General features: G+C 40.4%; 1 protein-coding gene across 6 annotated transcripts in view; it reads right to left on the bottom strand.

Moving 5' to 3' along the window:
- UNC5C (unc-5 netrin receptor C) overlaps positions 1-17,425 on the bottom strand; it is a 534,770-nt gene that overhangs the window by 24,128 nt on the left and 493,217 nt on the right. For all 6 annotated transcript variants that reach the window (XM_068232277.1, XM_068232283.1, XM_068232291.1 and 3 more), the window contains 2 exons: positions 14,910-15,254; positions 12,866-12,953 (listed from right to left, as the gene is read on the bottom strand). In XM_068232277.1, the coding sequence (XP_068088378.1) occupies positions 12,866-12,953; positions 14,910-15,254 (433 nt within the window). The remainder of the gene's footprint in view (positions 1-12,865; positions 12,954-14,909; positions 15,255-17,425) is intronic.

Here is a 17,425-nt window from a genome sequence, read left to right as displayed (position 1 = left end):
AGCAAAACAAAACATTCAGTAATGTATAAACCACGTACCCATTAATCAAGGCTGTGTTTTAAATTGGATTTACTGCTCACACAAAAAAAAAAATATATAATGAAAAATACTGCTCTTTTATGAACAGGGTTCATGGCAAGGAATACACTTTTCTGCAGTATGATGTTGTTAATTATGGGCTCCAAACATAGACTAACCATTACAATGCCAGCTAACCCTCCAAAAGAGTATCTGTCCAATTCCCAGATGAAAGTCTGAAAAATAATTTGCTGGTAATAGAACATGTCACAGTTCTATGAGAATGTAAGTTGATGTAAGTCGGTGATATGCACAATGTAGTGCTTGTGTAAACTGGGGAGTATGCAAGCACTGTCTGTATCTGGCTACAACTAATACAGTTGAAGTTGGGGTAGAAATGAACCTCCTGTGTGATCTTAAATCACTGAAGTGTAATGTCACCAAAAGAACACTCAGTCTGCTGCATTGTATTTAAATCCAACTAGCGGACCCGCTGCGTAGCATACGCCGCATAAGAGGGTAGCGGGCAGGAAGGGGGTATTGGGCACAGCGGTGGGGAGGGGGGTCGGACCCCCCCTCACCTGGGTCCCCCATCTGCGCTCCCCCTCCAGCTTAAGCGGCGGGGAGAGGGGTCGGACCCCCCCCCCCTCACCTGGGTCTCCCATCTGCGCTCCCCCTCCAGCTTAAGTGGCGGGGGGAGTGGGTTGGACCCCCCCTCTCTCACCTGGGTCCCCCATCTACACTCCCCCTCCAGCTTAAGCGGTGGGGAAGGGGGTCGGACCCCCCCTCACCTGGGACCCCCATCTGCGCTCCCCCTCCAGCTTAAGCGGCGGGGAGAGGGGTCGGACCCCCCCCCCTCACCTGGGTCTCCCATCTGCGCTCCCCCTCCAGCTTAAGTGGCAGGGGGAGTGGGTTGGACCCCCCCTCTCTCACCTGGATCCCCTATCTGCGCTCGCCCTCCAGCTTAAGCTCAGCAGCAGCAGCCGCTGCTATTAGTAAGAGGCAGCGGGCGGGGATGACTCACCTCTTCCGTGTTCCAGTGAGCGTTCCACTGTTGTCACTTACTGCAATGCCGCCCACTGTATTGTAAGTGGACGGCATTGCAGGAAGTGACGACAGTGGAACACACGCTGGAACGCGGAAGAGGTGAGTCATCCACGCCCACTGCCTCTTACTAATAGTGGCGGCTGCTGCTGAACTTAAGCTAGAGGGGGAGCGAAGATGGGGGACCTAGGTGAGGGAGGGGGGTCCGACCCCCCTTCCCGCCGATGTGCCCAATACCCCCTTCCTGCCCTCTACCTCCTCCAGCTCGGCGGCAAGTGTAGGACCGCCCCTGGGGGCAGAGAGTTACTTCTTCTTCTTGCTTGAAGGTTGAGGCACTTAGCCTATTATATAGATAGATGTTTATATTAGCATTCTCGTTTTCTAGATTTACATAATAAATATACAGCTGGCCATACACTGGTTGATGTGGCCAGCAGATGGCTTCCTCTCAGATTATTATCTGATTAAAGAATCTATCCAATCAAATCTCTCTACAGACTGCACACAGTTGTCAATAGATTTCAGCATGAAATCTATTGAAAATCTGCACTCACTGCCTGCCGATCGACACAGCCTACTGATGTCCCCCATCTTCCCCACCTCCCCAGGCCATGCAGAGTGTAGGGGCAGCAGAGCTTTTCCCACCTGTCCACTGTTGCTTCCTCCCGTATCTTCTCCACCGCCCAGGCTTCTTCCTGTCTCTTCACTCTTCAGAAGCCCTGTGTCCCTGTCACTAGAGGCCAAACACTAGGAGCACCGTGGTACGCACCTTAGGTGACCACTAGAGGCCTCTACTGTTTGTCATGTGAAACACAACTCCCTGGGTATGCAGAGACAGGAAGAAGCCTGAGGGGTGAAGAGAAGTCACGAGAGGAAGTGCTGGCAGACAGGTAAGAGAAGAGAAGCTGATCAAGCAACATCTTCCATCCAGCCCAATTGATTTCGGCAATTTGGCAGGAATCATTTACATCATCGATATCTAGCAGATTTGATCAACAGATCGAATTGGCTGGATAACGATAAAGCATATGGCCAGCTTAAGTTGCAACAGGAAATGGCTGGTAAAACTGCAAAAAAATATTTTATGACTAACCAATATGGTGCCGCTATACTACAGAATGTTTACATTAGCTGTGACTTCACTATGCGCTCAGTGACCTGTGCTTAGTTCCCCAGAGAATACAAGTTGGCCAAACAGGGATTTACTCCCTTCTGATCCCAATCTTACCTCACTTGCCCCCACTGAACACTCTTACATGAGAATAACTAAACCTCTACGTCAGCTCCTGTGGCATCTCCATTGAGTTCAAATGACTATTAAGCCAGGTCTGATGGAGATGTGCAAGAGGCTGGTGTGAAGGATTCAGGAACACAGGCATGAAGATAGCAAGGATGGGGAATATGATTATCTACATGTTCCATATGCAAGATTCTGGAGAAGAGGGGGAAATTTGTTGGAGGATAATGTCAGATTTCTACTACCTACTGTAAGTGACAGCAACATAGGAGAAGAGTACTTTCTAGCACATTTTACTCTGGAGAAATTAACTTTTTATTTGTATGTTTACATGTATTTAAAATTTTAAGATTTTCGCCACAGAGGTCCTTTAAGTACTTCTTTCATTTTAAGTGCAGATTACTTAATAATAGGTAATAATGTACAGCATTTTTCAAATTTAAACCTCAGATCAGCATGAGTAAAGTAATAAAAATGGCTGCCAAAACTACACTCTGTGAGCAAAATTCAACTGATGCCTCCCAAGACATTTAACCTGTTGCCGACCGCGTCACGCCGAAGGGTGTGCACATGGCGGCAGCCCCAGGACTGCCTAACGCCGATCGGTGTGCAGTTTTGGGGGCGGATGCGCGCGCATCTCCACTTGGTAGGTGGAGCGGAGCCTCCCAGCGTTGATCGCCGATAGGAGAATGTTAGACGGCCGTCTATAAACATAATGCAGCGCTGCGATATAAGGCAGCTCTGTACTGGGGACAGCCTTGTGACACGGCTGTCTCCATGGGGGACACAGGAGCAATCTGCTCTGATAGGTTGACTAAGGAAGGGAGAGAGGGAAAATAAATAAAAAATACACTTTTTTATAAAAAAAAATAAAAACATATATTTGCAATAAAAAAATAAACATTGGTGGAGCGATCAGACCCCACCAACAGAGAGCTCTGTTGGTGGGGAGAAAAAGGGGAGGGGGATCACTTGTGTGCTGTGTTGTGCGGCCCTGCAGCTTGGTTTTAAAGCTACAGTGGCCTATTTTACAAAAAAAATGGCCTGGTCTTTACTGTGAGTGCAAATAGAAGTGTCAGGCAGTGATCGTACACTAGCAATAACACTTTAGGCCACTAAAAGGTGATGGCATTAGTTGAATATAGTAAAGGCACAATACGAAATGAAACAGTCCCACTAATGTTAAAAAATAAAACATGCATTAAAAATGTTTGCAGACAGTAGATGGTATGCTAACTTGTATAAAGATGAGTTTGCCTGAGTTATATTCAAGCCTTCTTGCTCTCATTTGTCTTGTCTAGACATTAATTAATGCAGCCTTTATCCATGAAAAGATTATGTGGAATTCAGTAAGTTTAGTGTCACAGAGGTCTCTTTTGGGATACAGTACCCAAAACTAATGAAAAGAAACCCTGTTTATTGTGCTATAATGAACTGTGACTGATGCGCTAGACTTCAAACTTACATCAACATATCCCTAAGGTCATCAGGCTGACACCATGAATAACAAAAACAATGTTTCCAGATCAAAGTAAACATCAGTAAGTAGAATTAGTGCTGATACTGTATGACAAGCAGAATTTATGCAGGCTCTAAAATGACAAATAAAAGACAGCACAGATTTAAGTCAAACTCTTAAGGGCCAGTTCATGCCAGATGCAATTGAAAATGCCTGCTATTATCATATGTTTGCACACACGCTCTGCTATGTTATGTCACAGTACTATTTTAGTACGCTGCTGCTGCTCACGTAACTTGCTTGGCAGGGTAGTCCATGATAAAATAATGAACCTCCTGGTATTTGTGCATTACTATTTCCAGTGGGAATAGAAAATAATCACATCTTCAAAATGTATACATTATAGGGCACACTCACTAAACAATGGTAAAATTGATTTGTGCACACAAAGCACGTAAATTTGCATTTGTTTGCAAACTGTGTAACTGTGTAAGGGGTGTGGGTTGCTTATACTATGCAGAGTACCTAGCAAGCTCATGGTGAACCAGAACTCCTAGGGGTGTGTATGGGGCTACAATGGACCTAAAAGCCCCCTTACTAAAATGCTATGCACTCCAACCTGAATTATTGCAAAGAAAAAAAAATCTGTTTTAAGAAAGCAAACTTTTGTTTTCCTTGTACAATGCACAGACTGAAGCAAAGACACACATACTCAAAACATACATTTGCCAGCTGATGTATGCTTAAAGTGCTCAGCTGAGTTGATCTTGGCTAAGAATCAGCATGTGTACAGCTACCCTATGACATCATTTAGTAAACCATACCGCACCCTCACAACCCATTTGGAATGGTGAATCTGCAGTTAAAGCAGATCCGAGATGAAAAACTAACTATAACAAGTAACTTGTCTATATATCTTATCTAAAGTTTAGAAAGTTTACACAGCATATCTAGCTGCAAACAGCTTCAAAAGTGTGTGATTATTTATTCCTGTGATACAATGAGGGCTGCCATGTTCTGTTTGTCACATTGTCACAAGCTGAGGGCTGGAGATGCTATCAGCTTGCCTGTGTGTAAATTCAGTCCCCTCTCCTCCTCCCTCCTCCCCTCTGCCTCTGAAATCAATGGCTAGTAACCTCCTCCTCCTCCTGCCCATCTGAGCTCCCATAAGCCCTTGCTACAGTGCCAAGGCACAAAAGGAGCTGTGGGCGAGGCTTATTTAGTTTATAGGGAATTAGAGTATTAAAACAAAACAAAAAAGGATTTGGCTTGTGGAATGCCCTATAAACTATATGAAAGGAACACAATTATGCAATGAGTAAAAGTTTAGCTTGGATCCACTTTAAGAATTTCCCTATCACAGGTTGCAGCATTATTTAATCCCCCCCCCCCCCCCATTGAGTTGCCAGGCAGCTGGCATCTATAAAATGCATCAGAAGCATAATTTACTTATTGCCAGGTTAAAGATATTTAAGCTCCCAGCCTTGTCACGTATTCTGATTACCATTGCAAACTCAAGTTACTAAACAAGATTGCCTAATTACTTTATAACACTGCATAAGGCATGGCATGTTATTTCTGATATTGACATAGTGCTGTTATATCCTCCCAAGTTTACAGAGACCATTCTACTATTTCCATTTGTTATTGGGCCCAATCAGAATTCATTGAACAGTGCAAGCCCCTGGTATAAATACTGTGAAAACAGACTTTCTACATGACTTTTGTGAATTACTACATATATACTGTACTATATAAATTGGCTGCAGTATATTTTCACATCCTGAAGAACATATTACAAATTATTTGCAAAAAGAAAAAGAAAAATTGCTAAAAATATTTTACTCTATGTCAGCCACTGCTATATAGACTTGTATTTCTTTTTAAACCACATATTGTGCATTTTCGAAAAGCAAAATTACATTGGTTTTGCTTTCAATCTAGGACACACTTATCCCTTACACCATGTATTAGAGTTCAATATCGACTCTTTGATTGCTTACTATTAAGTGTGACTTTGTTTAGCTTGAGTGGTTCTCTTTGCTGCAATCCAAACAGTCTCTTTTTTTTTTTAAGGCTGTCATGGCCTCAATGCCATTTCTACAGTGGAGAGAAATATGATCATCTTGACAAGTGCATGGCAAAGTGAAGATCACCGGGGACCAGATTCAATGGCAGCCACACATTACAACAAGAATAAAAAATTATACAGTGACAGGACTCAGCAACAGAATGTCAGGAGCCCTGCACAGGAAGAAAAGGGACTTCTTAAGAGAAAAAAACAGCCCCTCATAAAAATCTAGCGTCTAATAATTTAACATGAAATAAAATTCTGGGAGTTCTATTACTCTATTACTAACAAATCTTTTAGACTTTACTATTAAAATACCTTTAAATATTCTACCTTAAAACCGGCACAGGAGTCTAACGATCTGTAGCTTAAAGCAGGATGACATTTCTTATACTAGAGCTATTAGCTTGATTGAGTGAACCAATACTTTTTTCTTTTGTGTATAAACCTTTAGCCTGACACTTAAGGTTAAAGTAAGTACCTGCAGTTGTGGCTATAAACTGTAACAAGGATTAAAGCTGTGAGATCTGCAGCCTTACGTACTTACTGGCAATGCTACTTTGCAAAAAGGAGGATCCATGAACCTCAAAACATCAGGTTATAGCTTAGCTTCATTTAGTTCACCTGTACGTACTGGCATACTGGGAAAACTTATTGCTACTTGCTTGGTTTGCTTTTTTTATGAGTTCATTTTGTAGTGACAGTGAAGTTAGCGTGGTGTAGCGGCAGAGAGGTAAGTGTTAGGTGCAGCAGTACTAGATGGAGTGGTAGTGAGGTTAGTGTTAGGTGTAGTGGTAGGAGGAGGGCTAATATTACGTAAAGCTGTAGTTAGAAGGCCAGTGTTAGGTGTAGAGGTAGTAGGGGGGTTAGTGGAAGATGAGGGATTAGGAGAGGAGTTTGACTTTTATAATGTATAACTTTTCCAACAGTATAATGTTGGAAATATAAAATTATAGATACTAATACCATATCAACTACTGCTGGTGCCAAACTAAATAACGTATAAATTAAATTATGCCTCAGCCAGTAGTGAAAGCCAACTCGCAATGTCTAACGTCATCAAGCATCATCGCACAATAAATACACACCCTGACATGCAGAGCGGGTCCCAGCTTAACATATTTAGTTAAGTTTAGTTGCATCCATCCTTGCAAGAGAATGCCTGCACTTTTACAGTCACGGTTAAGCAAGTGAACTGGCTATAACTACTGGTCAAGTTGCAACTGTGGCTTCTTGGACTGTGAATAGGGGTTGGTGAATCCCCCTCCATCCATCTGACTCTGAGAAGAAGCCGGGATTGCTCAGGCACTCCACAGCATCATTGACTGATTTTGCGTTTATGTTCAGACAAGTACAGCCAAAAGGAAACTGAAATTAGCAATATCAAAAACAGCTGTTGGTTGCTGGACTACTGCAGCTTTTGGATCTGAGCAGTCATGGCACCTGCATTGTACAGCAAGTTGGAACCTTTTGTACAATCTGTACCCCAAACAGAGTATATTTACCATGGTTACAAAGATGTGCATTTAGTTTTGGAAATCCTTACCAGGATTAAAATGGAAAGTTGAATTTTTATATTAAAAAATTACAAAAGGGCTTGAGCAGTACTATACGTTCTTTGTGACAACTTTATAATTACAAGGGCATTTCTTTTTGAGGTATGGAATACTGTGGAAATAATACATCCTAATTAAAGTTAATGGTTAATAATGGGGTAAAATTTATTTTAGAATTTTGAACAGTTACCAGTAGTTGTCACACTACCACCTTAGGTAGGAGCATCAATGCCAAATACTAACTGATGATAAATATAAATCTATATAAAACCAAAACCTCTACAAAAAATGGTTTGCTGTTCTGACCATTAGCAAAGATGTTTCTACACCCCTGACATACCACCCTGACACTTTTGTTTTAAATATAAAACGGTTTCCTTATAGTTGTGTTATTGTTAGTTTACAGGATAAAACATTTGCAATGCAAGGGAACATTGTTAAATTATCTATGTTTTCTAGTAAAATAGCTTAATAAAGTACTGTAGGTCAAAGGGTCATTAGCACTGATGGTTGTGAATTACAGTGTAACGGCTGGATGTCCTCCAACTATGGTACATTATTGGATGAGATGTAAGGAGATTAGACTGTGTCCATAAACCAATTCATTGTCAAGAATGCAACTGTATTACACAGTCACATGAAAATAATAAGTTTTGGCAGCACTGCCACTTGAATAGTAATTTACCACATTGATCTAGCTAAACAAGAATAGCCAAGCATATAATTCACCTTTTGCACATGAAAGGGTCAGGATAGTACATATCAGATCCATAAAGAAAACATTAAACTTCCAAGACGTTACATAAATAAATAGCACTCTTTGTTGCAGAACACACAATATATAAAGGCAAAAGGCTCGTACACACGTCTGACTGAAGGCAACGACGGGTCCGTCATCACCTCCCGCTGGGCAGGTTTTCAGCAGACAGTACAGCGTGTGTACAGTCTGTCGGCGGACTGATAAGGCTGTTTCTGAACGATCCGCCCGGCGTTGCCTTTAGTACGGCGTGTATACGAACCTTTACAGATGTTATTTAAGTTTACACTACTGCATCTATAATATTGTAATGTCTTGGTTTGGCAGGATAACATAAGGATACCACAGATCTTTAAAGGACATCTGAAATGAGCGTGATATGGAGGCTGCCATATTTATTTCCTTTTATGCAATACCAATTGCCTGGCTGTCATGCTAATACTTCAGAGACCCTGAACAAGCATGCAGCAGATTAGATGTTTTTGACATTATTGTCACATCTGACAAGATTAGCTCCATGCTTGTTTATGGTGTAATTCAGACACTACTGCAGCCAAATAGATCAGCAGCACTGCCAGACAACTGTTATTGTTTAACAGGAAATACATATGGTAGCCTCCATAGTCTTCTCACTTCGGTTGTCCTTTTAAAGCAAATCTGTAGTGAGTAAAAAAAAATAATAATAATAATTAGATACTTACCTATGGAGAAGGAAGGCCCTGTACACTGTTGAGCCTTTCCTGTCTTCTCTCGGTCCTCTTGCTTCAGCGCTATCTCCTGGTTAGTTATGCTGCCTATGTGAACCCTACGTGTATGTTATTATAAAATATATTTTGTTTTATCCATATGTGCTTCATTTATACTTTAATGTCCCTGTGAGGTCTGCTCTTTATGTGACTTCCTTTTTGCATTGGTAACATTTATCTGCTTTAATATTGTATTCTAATATCTCATCCTACTTAAAGGGGCAGTAAAGCGAAAAACTGTAAAATTTAAAATATGTGCAAACATATACAAATAAGGTGTAATCTGCCTTCTTAAAACAGAAGGAAATTTGCAATAATTCAGTTATAAGTGAATATTTGTGGTTACCCACAATGCACTACCACTGAATATGCAAATTATCCATTTTCGCCCTTGTTAAGCCAAGCAAATCAGAAATAAGATATACAAATAAGAATTCATTTTTTCCAGAGTAAAATGAGCCATAAATTACTTTTCTCCTATGTTGCTGTCACTTACAGTAGGTAGTAGAAATCTGACAGAAGTGGCAGGTTTTGGACTAGTCCATCTCTTCATAAAGTTCAATGTCCTGTCCGCTCAACCTTGGTATTAAGAACAGAGCTAGGAACCAGGTAACTCTTGCCCCAAGCCATAGATAATTGAAGGATGTGAAGTTCCGCTCGATGTTCCAAAAGTATCAAATTCTTTATTAATTCAGGTCACACACAGAATAAAAGTTCGCTAACATGTTTCAGACATAGCCAAGGCTATGATTAAGGACCAATGTGTGTCTGAAACATGTTAGCAAACTTTTATTCTGTGTGTGGCCTGAATTAATAAAGAATTTGATACTTTTGGAACATCGTGCGGAACTTCACATCCTTCAATCTTCCATCTCTTCATAGGGGATTCTCAGGGATATATTTATTTTCAAAAGCACTTAGTGAATGGCAGTTGCTCTGTTCAACTGCCAAAAAACTGTGTAGGGAGCAGGGAAGCTGGCCAGCATCATTGTTCAAATCCTTTTTCAGGAATAGCTTTATAAAGAATAAAAGCCTTGCTGAGAATCCCCTATGAAGAGATGGACTAGTCCAAAACCTGTCACTTCTGTCAGATTTCTACTACCTATGTAAGTGACAGCATTATATGAGAAAAGTAATTTATGGCTCATTTTACTCTGGAAAAAATGTACTTCTTATTTGTATATGTTTGCACATATTTTACATTTTACAGTTTTTCGCTGTAGTGCTTCTTTAAATATCTCATCCAACTGAGCTATATACATTTTTTTATTACAGAGGTTTTGGAGGTGTGTTTAGCTTTCAGGGACATCAAAAGGGATGATTCGTATACTTAGCAGTAATGCATTGTGGGGCATCACAGAAGCTCACTCGAACCTGAATAATCATAAATACCTTCTTTTTTAGAAGGCAAATTTCTGTTTTTGCATAGCATTTTAGTAAGATGGCTTTTTGGTCTCTTTTAGCCCCTTACACACTCCTAGGAGTTCTGGTTCACCATAACCTTGCTGGGCAATCTTTAGCTCTGGGCATTTCAAGTCCTACCCTATAGAGCTACATTAATCCACCCAGTGCACTGATGAGCATCAACCAGTCTGAAACAGTCTGTATGTTGGATTATTGTGGCTCTGTACAATTGACAAGCTGATACATCATTGCATTCCAGCAGTTCTGGTGGTGTCACAATTGTTTGTGCCACTTTCCTCTCCTTGCTCCTGCGCTGCCTCTCTTGTCAGAGCGGCGTAGGGTAACGATCACTCGATACACTCCAGTCGCTGGATCCCAAGCAGCTCCTCTCTCCTTCCAACCCAACTTCCTCCTTGGTGCTGGAGTCTCCCCTTGTTGCTAGGCATGCGCGCTAGCTCCCCCTTTTGTGCAGTGGCCGGAGGCGGTACTGTACCTGTCACTATATATATAAGTCCAGCACTCTCACTGTTTGGATGCTGTTGCACCCCTGGTCATCAGCCACAGCATTTTGTCGCCGTTCCCCTCCAAGCTGTTTCCCTTTTGGCATTCCCTTCTACCAGGATCCCCTATCCAAGTCGTCCCCCTTTTTGGCTAATCCCTTGCTTCACATGTCTGCCTGCCTGATTTAGCCTGCTCGAACACCTGCTCCACACTGCCAGAATTCCCCTCTTATGCAGTCAGGTATCCTCCATCACTGGTGTGGTAGTCCTGGGGGTCATGTCCTGGCAAGCACCCAGCAGCAAAGTAGTCTACCATCATCCCTTGGCCCATCATCCCTTGTGGGGTGCACATGCTCACTTACACCCCACACCCTGATACCAGTGACAGGATCAACAGAACTCCAACAGTTCACAAGAACCCTGACAGGAGGTGTGTTTAGCTTTCAGGAACCTTAAAGAGATGTTCAGCATATACAGCAGTGATGCATTGTGGGAGACATCATATGCTCACTTCAACCTGAATAATTGCAAATAGGTACCTTCTGTTATAAGAAGGCAAATTTCTGGTTTACTTCTTCTATACAGGATACAAAAATGTCTTTTTCTATTTGTCTCTGTTTTTTTTATTATTAATTAATTTATTTATGAAAAGAACATAGAGTTGATTGAAAGCCGAACAAAGAATATTTTGTTTGAACTTCACTAAAGAAAATGAAAAGATTCTAAAGTCATCAGCCTTGCTGTTTTTTTTTTTCACCTCTAAGAAGACATTCTTTAATCAACAAGTATATTATGTCAATGACTGTGAAGGTGACCTATGGTGTAAATTAATTTGGTACATTTTCATATCAGAGTCTCCTGTTCCCATGGACACCTCAGTCTATAAGCTTGTATTACTTTTTGCATAAGTTAGACAATCTAGAATATTCCATTCACATACTCACTAACCCTTCTTTAAATTTTCCTGCAAGTAAAATCTTGAATCTAAGGACTGTTTTTGTAACATTGTTGATCAAAGCTTAAAGCCAGCTGGGTATGGGGAGCATTCTGTGAATTCTGTGGTATAGGGTAGTTTTTTTTGTATAAGGAAAGTTATTGTTATATTTAGTTTAGAGTGTAAGGTGATTAATTAGGATGCAGAGATTGTACTGAGTTATTTTACGTAAGGTTAACAATACGTATTATTACATTGTCATCTAGGCTGAAAAAAAGGCACTTGCCCATCAAATTCAACCTACTGAGTGTCACTGCATCATAGAGGTCACACATCCTATATATTAAACTGCCTGTCGTTGCATCCTACTGTGTCCCTGTGTCCATGTGTTGTGCCTGGTGTGCATGCATGGCATGCGGATAGACTTTAGAGAAAAGAGGAGGATGGGTGTAGGGAGACGTGCATGCGCGTATTCGTGCCGTGTGCGCGAGTATGCCCGTGTGCTCACGGGAGTGTTGCCAGGGGGTGAAGGGGGGTCGTGGCTGAGGCCTTCCTGATTTGATCAAAGTATAATCATCCTCTTCCTACTAATTTTATCTTGGATGCCCTTCAAAAGAAAGGAAAGCATCCAAACCATCCAACGTTAAAGTCAAATGTATATTTTAGCATAATAGTTCCAAATAAAAGTCAGTGTTAGGGTTCGGCTCAAGGTTAAAACTGGTTTCTCATTCCATGGAACAAAAACTGATCATGTAAAAATGAACCGGTTTTCAGTTTCAAGCAGATCAGTTTGTTACATATGGGCATTCGTTTTTCATCCATGTGTTCCCTGTCACCACCCACTTGGAACAGATCAAACCAATCCATTACTAATGGACTGATGAGAATGGACCTTATTGTTTTACATAGAATTTGTTCACATGTTTTTGATCATTTCATTGCACTCTCCTAAGCGTGACGATTTTATTGCCAGTGTGAAGGGAGCGTTTCTGTAAATCTAAAACTGGGATCTGTGCTATAGAAAATGAAAGCTAAAAAGTATCTAAATAATCAGATTCCTTTCTCCTCGATTCGTTTCTGACCACCAGTGTTGTTATAATGATCTTATTTGGATGAAGCAGATGCTGCAACACAGTTACCTCATGTTCTCCTTCCTGTGAACAGTCACAAACATTTCGTACACTCTTCCCTGAGGTACTGCCCCAGCAGGAATCAGCAAGCTCACTCCTAAAGAATATGAAGATAAAAGAAACAAACAGAGAAATCAATTAAATGCTAGGAAATTACACTTGTAAGGCGAAGACAGGCAATTTATGTTTCAAGCTCCCATTTATGTTTTCATAAAAAGAATTTATTTTACAGGGCAATGTTAGATTTAAGTCCTCAAAGCCAAGAGTAGAGATGTTGCCATGGAGATTGAAGCCCTACTTATGGCTCTCTAAAGCAAAATAATTGGTATAAGGTGAAATGATAGGAAAAGACTGAAAAAAGCAACATTTTCTCCTTTTTTTTTTTTTTAAAGGAAAACAAACATTTAGTCATATTTTTTAAATTGCATGCTGTGGACGAAAACAACAAATTCTATTTCTAAATATTGCTATTTCCAGATGGAATGGGCAATGCATATCATATGTGTAAGTGCCTGTACAATAGACAGCTTTTATGTAGAGGTAAACGTGCAGAGTTGTAACAATGTACCGAGGAACTGAACGCTAATTGAAATGTGTGGGGAAGCTACAACTAAAAGCCTTCAATGGATTATATACTAAATAGGTCAACTACCATACCATCAAAAAAAGGACAGCTAACTGTACTTGAAGAAAATGAGAGTCATTTATACTGAGAAAGCTATTAGAGATGTATGAAGAGCCCACAATAGCAATCAAAATCTGGAATCTGGAAAGTATACATACAAAATATATTCACTCAGTTTACGCTTCTACTTCACTGATTTGGCAAGACTGTACAATTAAGATTGTATCATTGATGAGCATAAAGGCTCATACTTGCACTCAATCAGTGTTGCCCAACAGGGATCAGGACCCAATCACTCAAGCAAGACTGGAGGGCCGAGGTTGTGCAGATGCATTGCTAGCTTTCAAGTGAGTGATGTGTTCTGTTCTATGCAGAGGGTGCAGAGTGGCATGGTGGGGTGTGGTGAGTGGGGAGAACAATGCTATTGGCCATTGCTTGGCCAAAGTGATCCACCAAGATGGTTCACTGACCTACCGGTTGGGGGGGGGGGGGGGGGTATCAGGGGCTGTCGAACACATACTAGATTCTTGGCAGAGGCAACTGAGTTTCATCTAGCGTGTGTGTGGGCCTTTACACTTCACCTTGGGGCCCACTAGTAGCACTTTTCTGTGTGTGATCCAACTTGAGGAATCGAGGCCGATAAAAAGGACATTCAACTGAGTTCTTACGTTCGCTGCTGAGTGAGTTAATATTCCTATCCATGCAGTCCAGCTGTATAATGCAAATTTGAAACCACATAAGTTAAACAATCACCAGCCCTTAATGTTAGCTATTACTGCAATTGTATCAGGGCCACGATAGTAGGGCTGTTTCTAACCATTTTGGTGCTCCAGGCAAAGTCTATCTATCTATCTATCTATCTATCTTTCTATCTATCTATCTATCTAGTGACATATTTGCTGCAATTTGTGTGTTGGATATTATAGTCTTATTTGCTTTACAATTATTACTGCATTGTAATTAGCAATCGTATTAGTGTATTTTGCATTATTTTCTGCTTTCTTGCCATATTAAATATTGGACTTGTTTCTTTATTTTTGCAACCACATCCTGTATATACTAAGATTTCACTATTTGTATGTTATGGTTCTAGACATACAGTATATTGTTGGATATATATGTCTGATTTTATAAACAAATAAAAATATTTGAAACACAAAAAGAATAGTACCTGCCATCTCATTGTTATGCTGTTTAGCTCTCCTTTGCTATGCTAATCAGCAGTGCCCATTTAGGTGTTAAAATCATCACCTATCCTTGTCTTAATCAAACTAGCAGTAGTGTGTATACATTCCTAAAGCAAAGCATGCCAAGAAATGCTATGTAGTGCCCCTTACTGCAGGTGTCACCTCAGGCTTGAGCCTGGCTTGCTTATGCCTAAAAAAATGGCAATGCACAACAGCATATATGACACTATGTGCCACCTACCTGAGTTAGGAATGATCAGGTGTCCGCCCAATGAGTTAAATGTCCCAAATGCAGTGCAGGATGGATCCGTTTGCCTTGCAAGGCTCTGGTTCTTCATGTTTAGAGTGTCATTTTCCAGAAGGGATTGGGTAATTTGAGGGGAGAGTTTTGAGGCATAATCCAACAGATCATCTTGAGGCGTTACAACACCAGATGAGTTGTACACTTTGATTTTCAAATTAGGAAGAGGGTCAAGGAGAGGTGAATTTGTCATTGGGATTTTATCAGACACATCATGAAGAGCATAAACAGGTCCTCTGTACATTGCCGCTGCTGAGGTTAAGTCTGGTGGAATTGCCAAGAGATCTAAGAAGACATGAAGAAGAAAAGCTGACTATGAAACTGCAGATGCTGTCAATGGGGAAGACTTTAAGGATTGTGTACCCTGTCACCTGTATCAAAGAGTCAGGGAGTCAATTCCTTCTCTATTTTTAGACATTTTATTTCGTTTCTTGCCATATAAGCCACACTGTATTTCATATTTTATGCAACAATAGCTGCAAAGTCTGACTAAATAATACTAAAGGTGGCCATTAACGGTCCAATTTCTAGCGAAAAATCGTTCAAGCGATCAGAAATTCTGGTCAGATTGGTTGGAAATAATCTCCATTTGATTTTGATTTGATTTTGGTCAAACCAAAATTTGGATTTCTAGTTGGTTGTGATAGATAGGAAACAAAGATTGGTTCGTTGATGGTGTAGTGACCGATTTTTCTTCTGATCAGAATTTATCTGATCGATCAAAACATTTTTCACGAGAAATTGGATATATATTACAAATCACATTCCTACTTAATTCCCAGTCCAATGACAGTCTGAAGAATTTTCCTTTATCTTGATGTTAACTTGTTATTTATCTATTCCAATGTATTGTGCTTTTTTTTTTTTTTACATAGAATGTATTAATGCTTATAATAGCTTAGTAATGGGACTATAGGTGGCATTTCCTCCTTTACTAATGCCCAGTAAGAGCCCATTTCCACTGATTGCCAATTTGCATTGCGAAAATTCGCATTATTACTGAAAGCAATGTAATTTAAATGGAATAGTTTCCATTTAATGTGGTTTTACAGTCCATTCCCATCCAAAACAAAAATCGGATATAATGCTGCAGATTTTAGCATTACATATCTGTTTCCCATTTAATGGTTATTGATTACGATAAATATCAATGTATGCAATATGTGCATATCAATATATGCACATGAAAATTTGCATAAAGTAATGCAAAAATTCACATACGGACGAACGCAGGTAAGATTTAATATCCTTGCGGAAAAATAGCCTTAGCTGATTATGTAAACAGTGCAGAGAATAAGGCAGTAGGCAGATATCAGATACAGTAAGATAAACTAAGAGGAAGATTTAGTACTGGCTGCTAAGTGTATTTTATGGCGGTTCCTGTGAAAGCTATTTTGTGATGAGGAAATGTAATTTGCCAGTTAAATCTTTCCCAAATGAAGCTTGCCACATGCAAGAATCTTCTCTTGGATCGTCTTTTGTTCTTCTTATGTGATAGGACATGCAAATGACAGACATGTTTATATCATCTAATAAGGTAATGTGTAGTAAGTAAGTGAGTTATTTGCCTCATAAACAGGGAAAATGGATGCACTAATGGTGTGTATGTGTAGCTGCTCTTTTCCATGACAACAGCCTATCTACACAAAAACACAGATGTGGAAAAAGAAAAAGAAGCTTATTCAGATTGTGGTCTGAAGTTATGGCTCTGTCAGGTATGAGGAAAATTTTCCTGTCAAATCTGACAAAACTGGAGTCAATTCAGTGACACATCGTGACAACGCAGCACGGCGCCTTTAGACAACACCAATAATTTCCGCAAACAATCTTTTCAAAGCCTTCCGCACGGCCTACTTCAGAGCTAAAACTGGCACCTTAGCCACTGACAGGCGGCTATAATTTCCTTGAAGCTATAGGCAGTATATGGCGTAAATATGTAATGTACTTTTGATGCCACTTTTGCTGCGCTGCAAGGCACATATTGGTTGTGACCAATCTGTAGGACTCAATCTGACAAGATAGTTTTCTTCTAGTGGTACAACTGCATCCATCTGCAAGAACTCTCTATTCAGTGTTTTTTTTGGGCTGTATTGATGTTTTTTAAATAGATTTGTCATAAAGAAACTATTGGAGCTATTTTTTTCTGTAGAGATGGCAAATTCCCTGGTTGACAGGCTCATTCCATGACTTCACTATTTAGTGACTCACTGCAATCCAGATTTGGACTTCAATGATTGAGTCCTTGATCTGGGTCAGTGATTCTCTACGCAATGAAGCAATATGGTCAATATTATAGAATAGTCAGCAGCCATATGCCTGTTGCGAAATATTTCCTTTCAAGATGACCTGGTCTCCCGTAAAGTTCTTTTATATAAATGTCCTTTTTGATTTCCGGCTAAGTTATATTTTTTCACATCTATTTAGCTACCTTCCTACAGTCTTTTCAGATGCTTTTT

The sequence above is a fragment of the Hyperolius riggenbachi genome, chromosome 1 (genome assembly GCF_040937935.1).
Source record: "Hyperolius riggenbachi isolate aHypRig1 chromosome 1, aHypRig1.pri, whole genome shotgun sequence".
Lineage (NCBI taxonomy): Eukaryota > Metazoa > Chordata > Amphibia > Anura > Hyperoliidae > Hyperolius > Hyperolius riggenbachi.
Note: the sequence above shows the minus strand (reverse complement) of the source record. Positions and strands in the feature narration are given on the sequence as shown.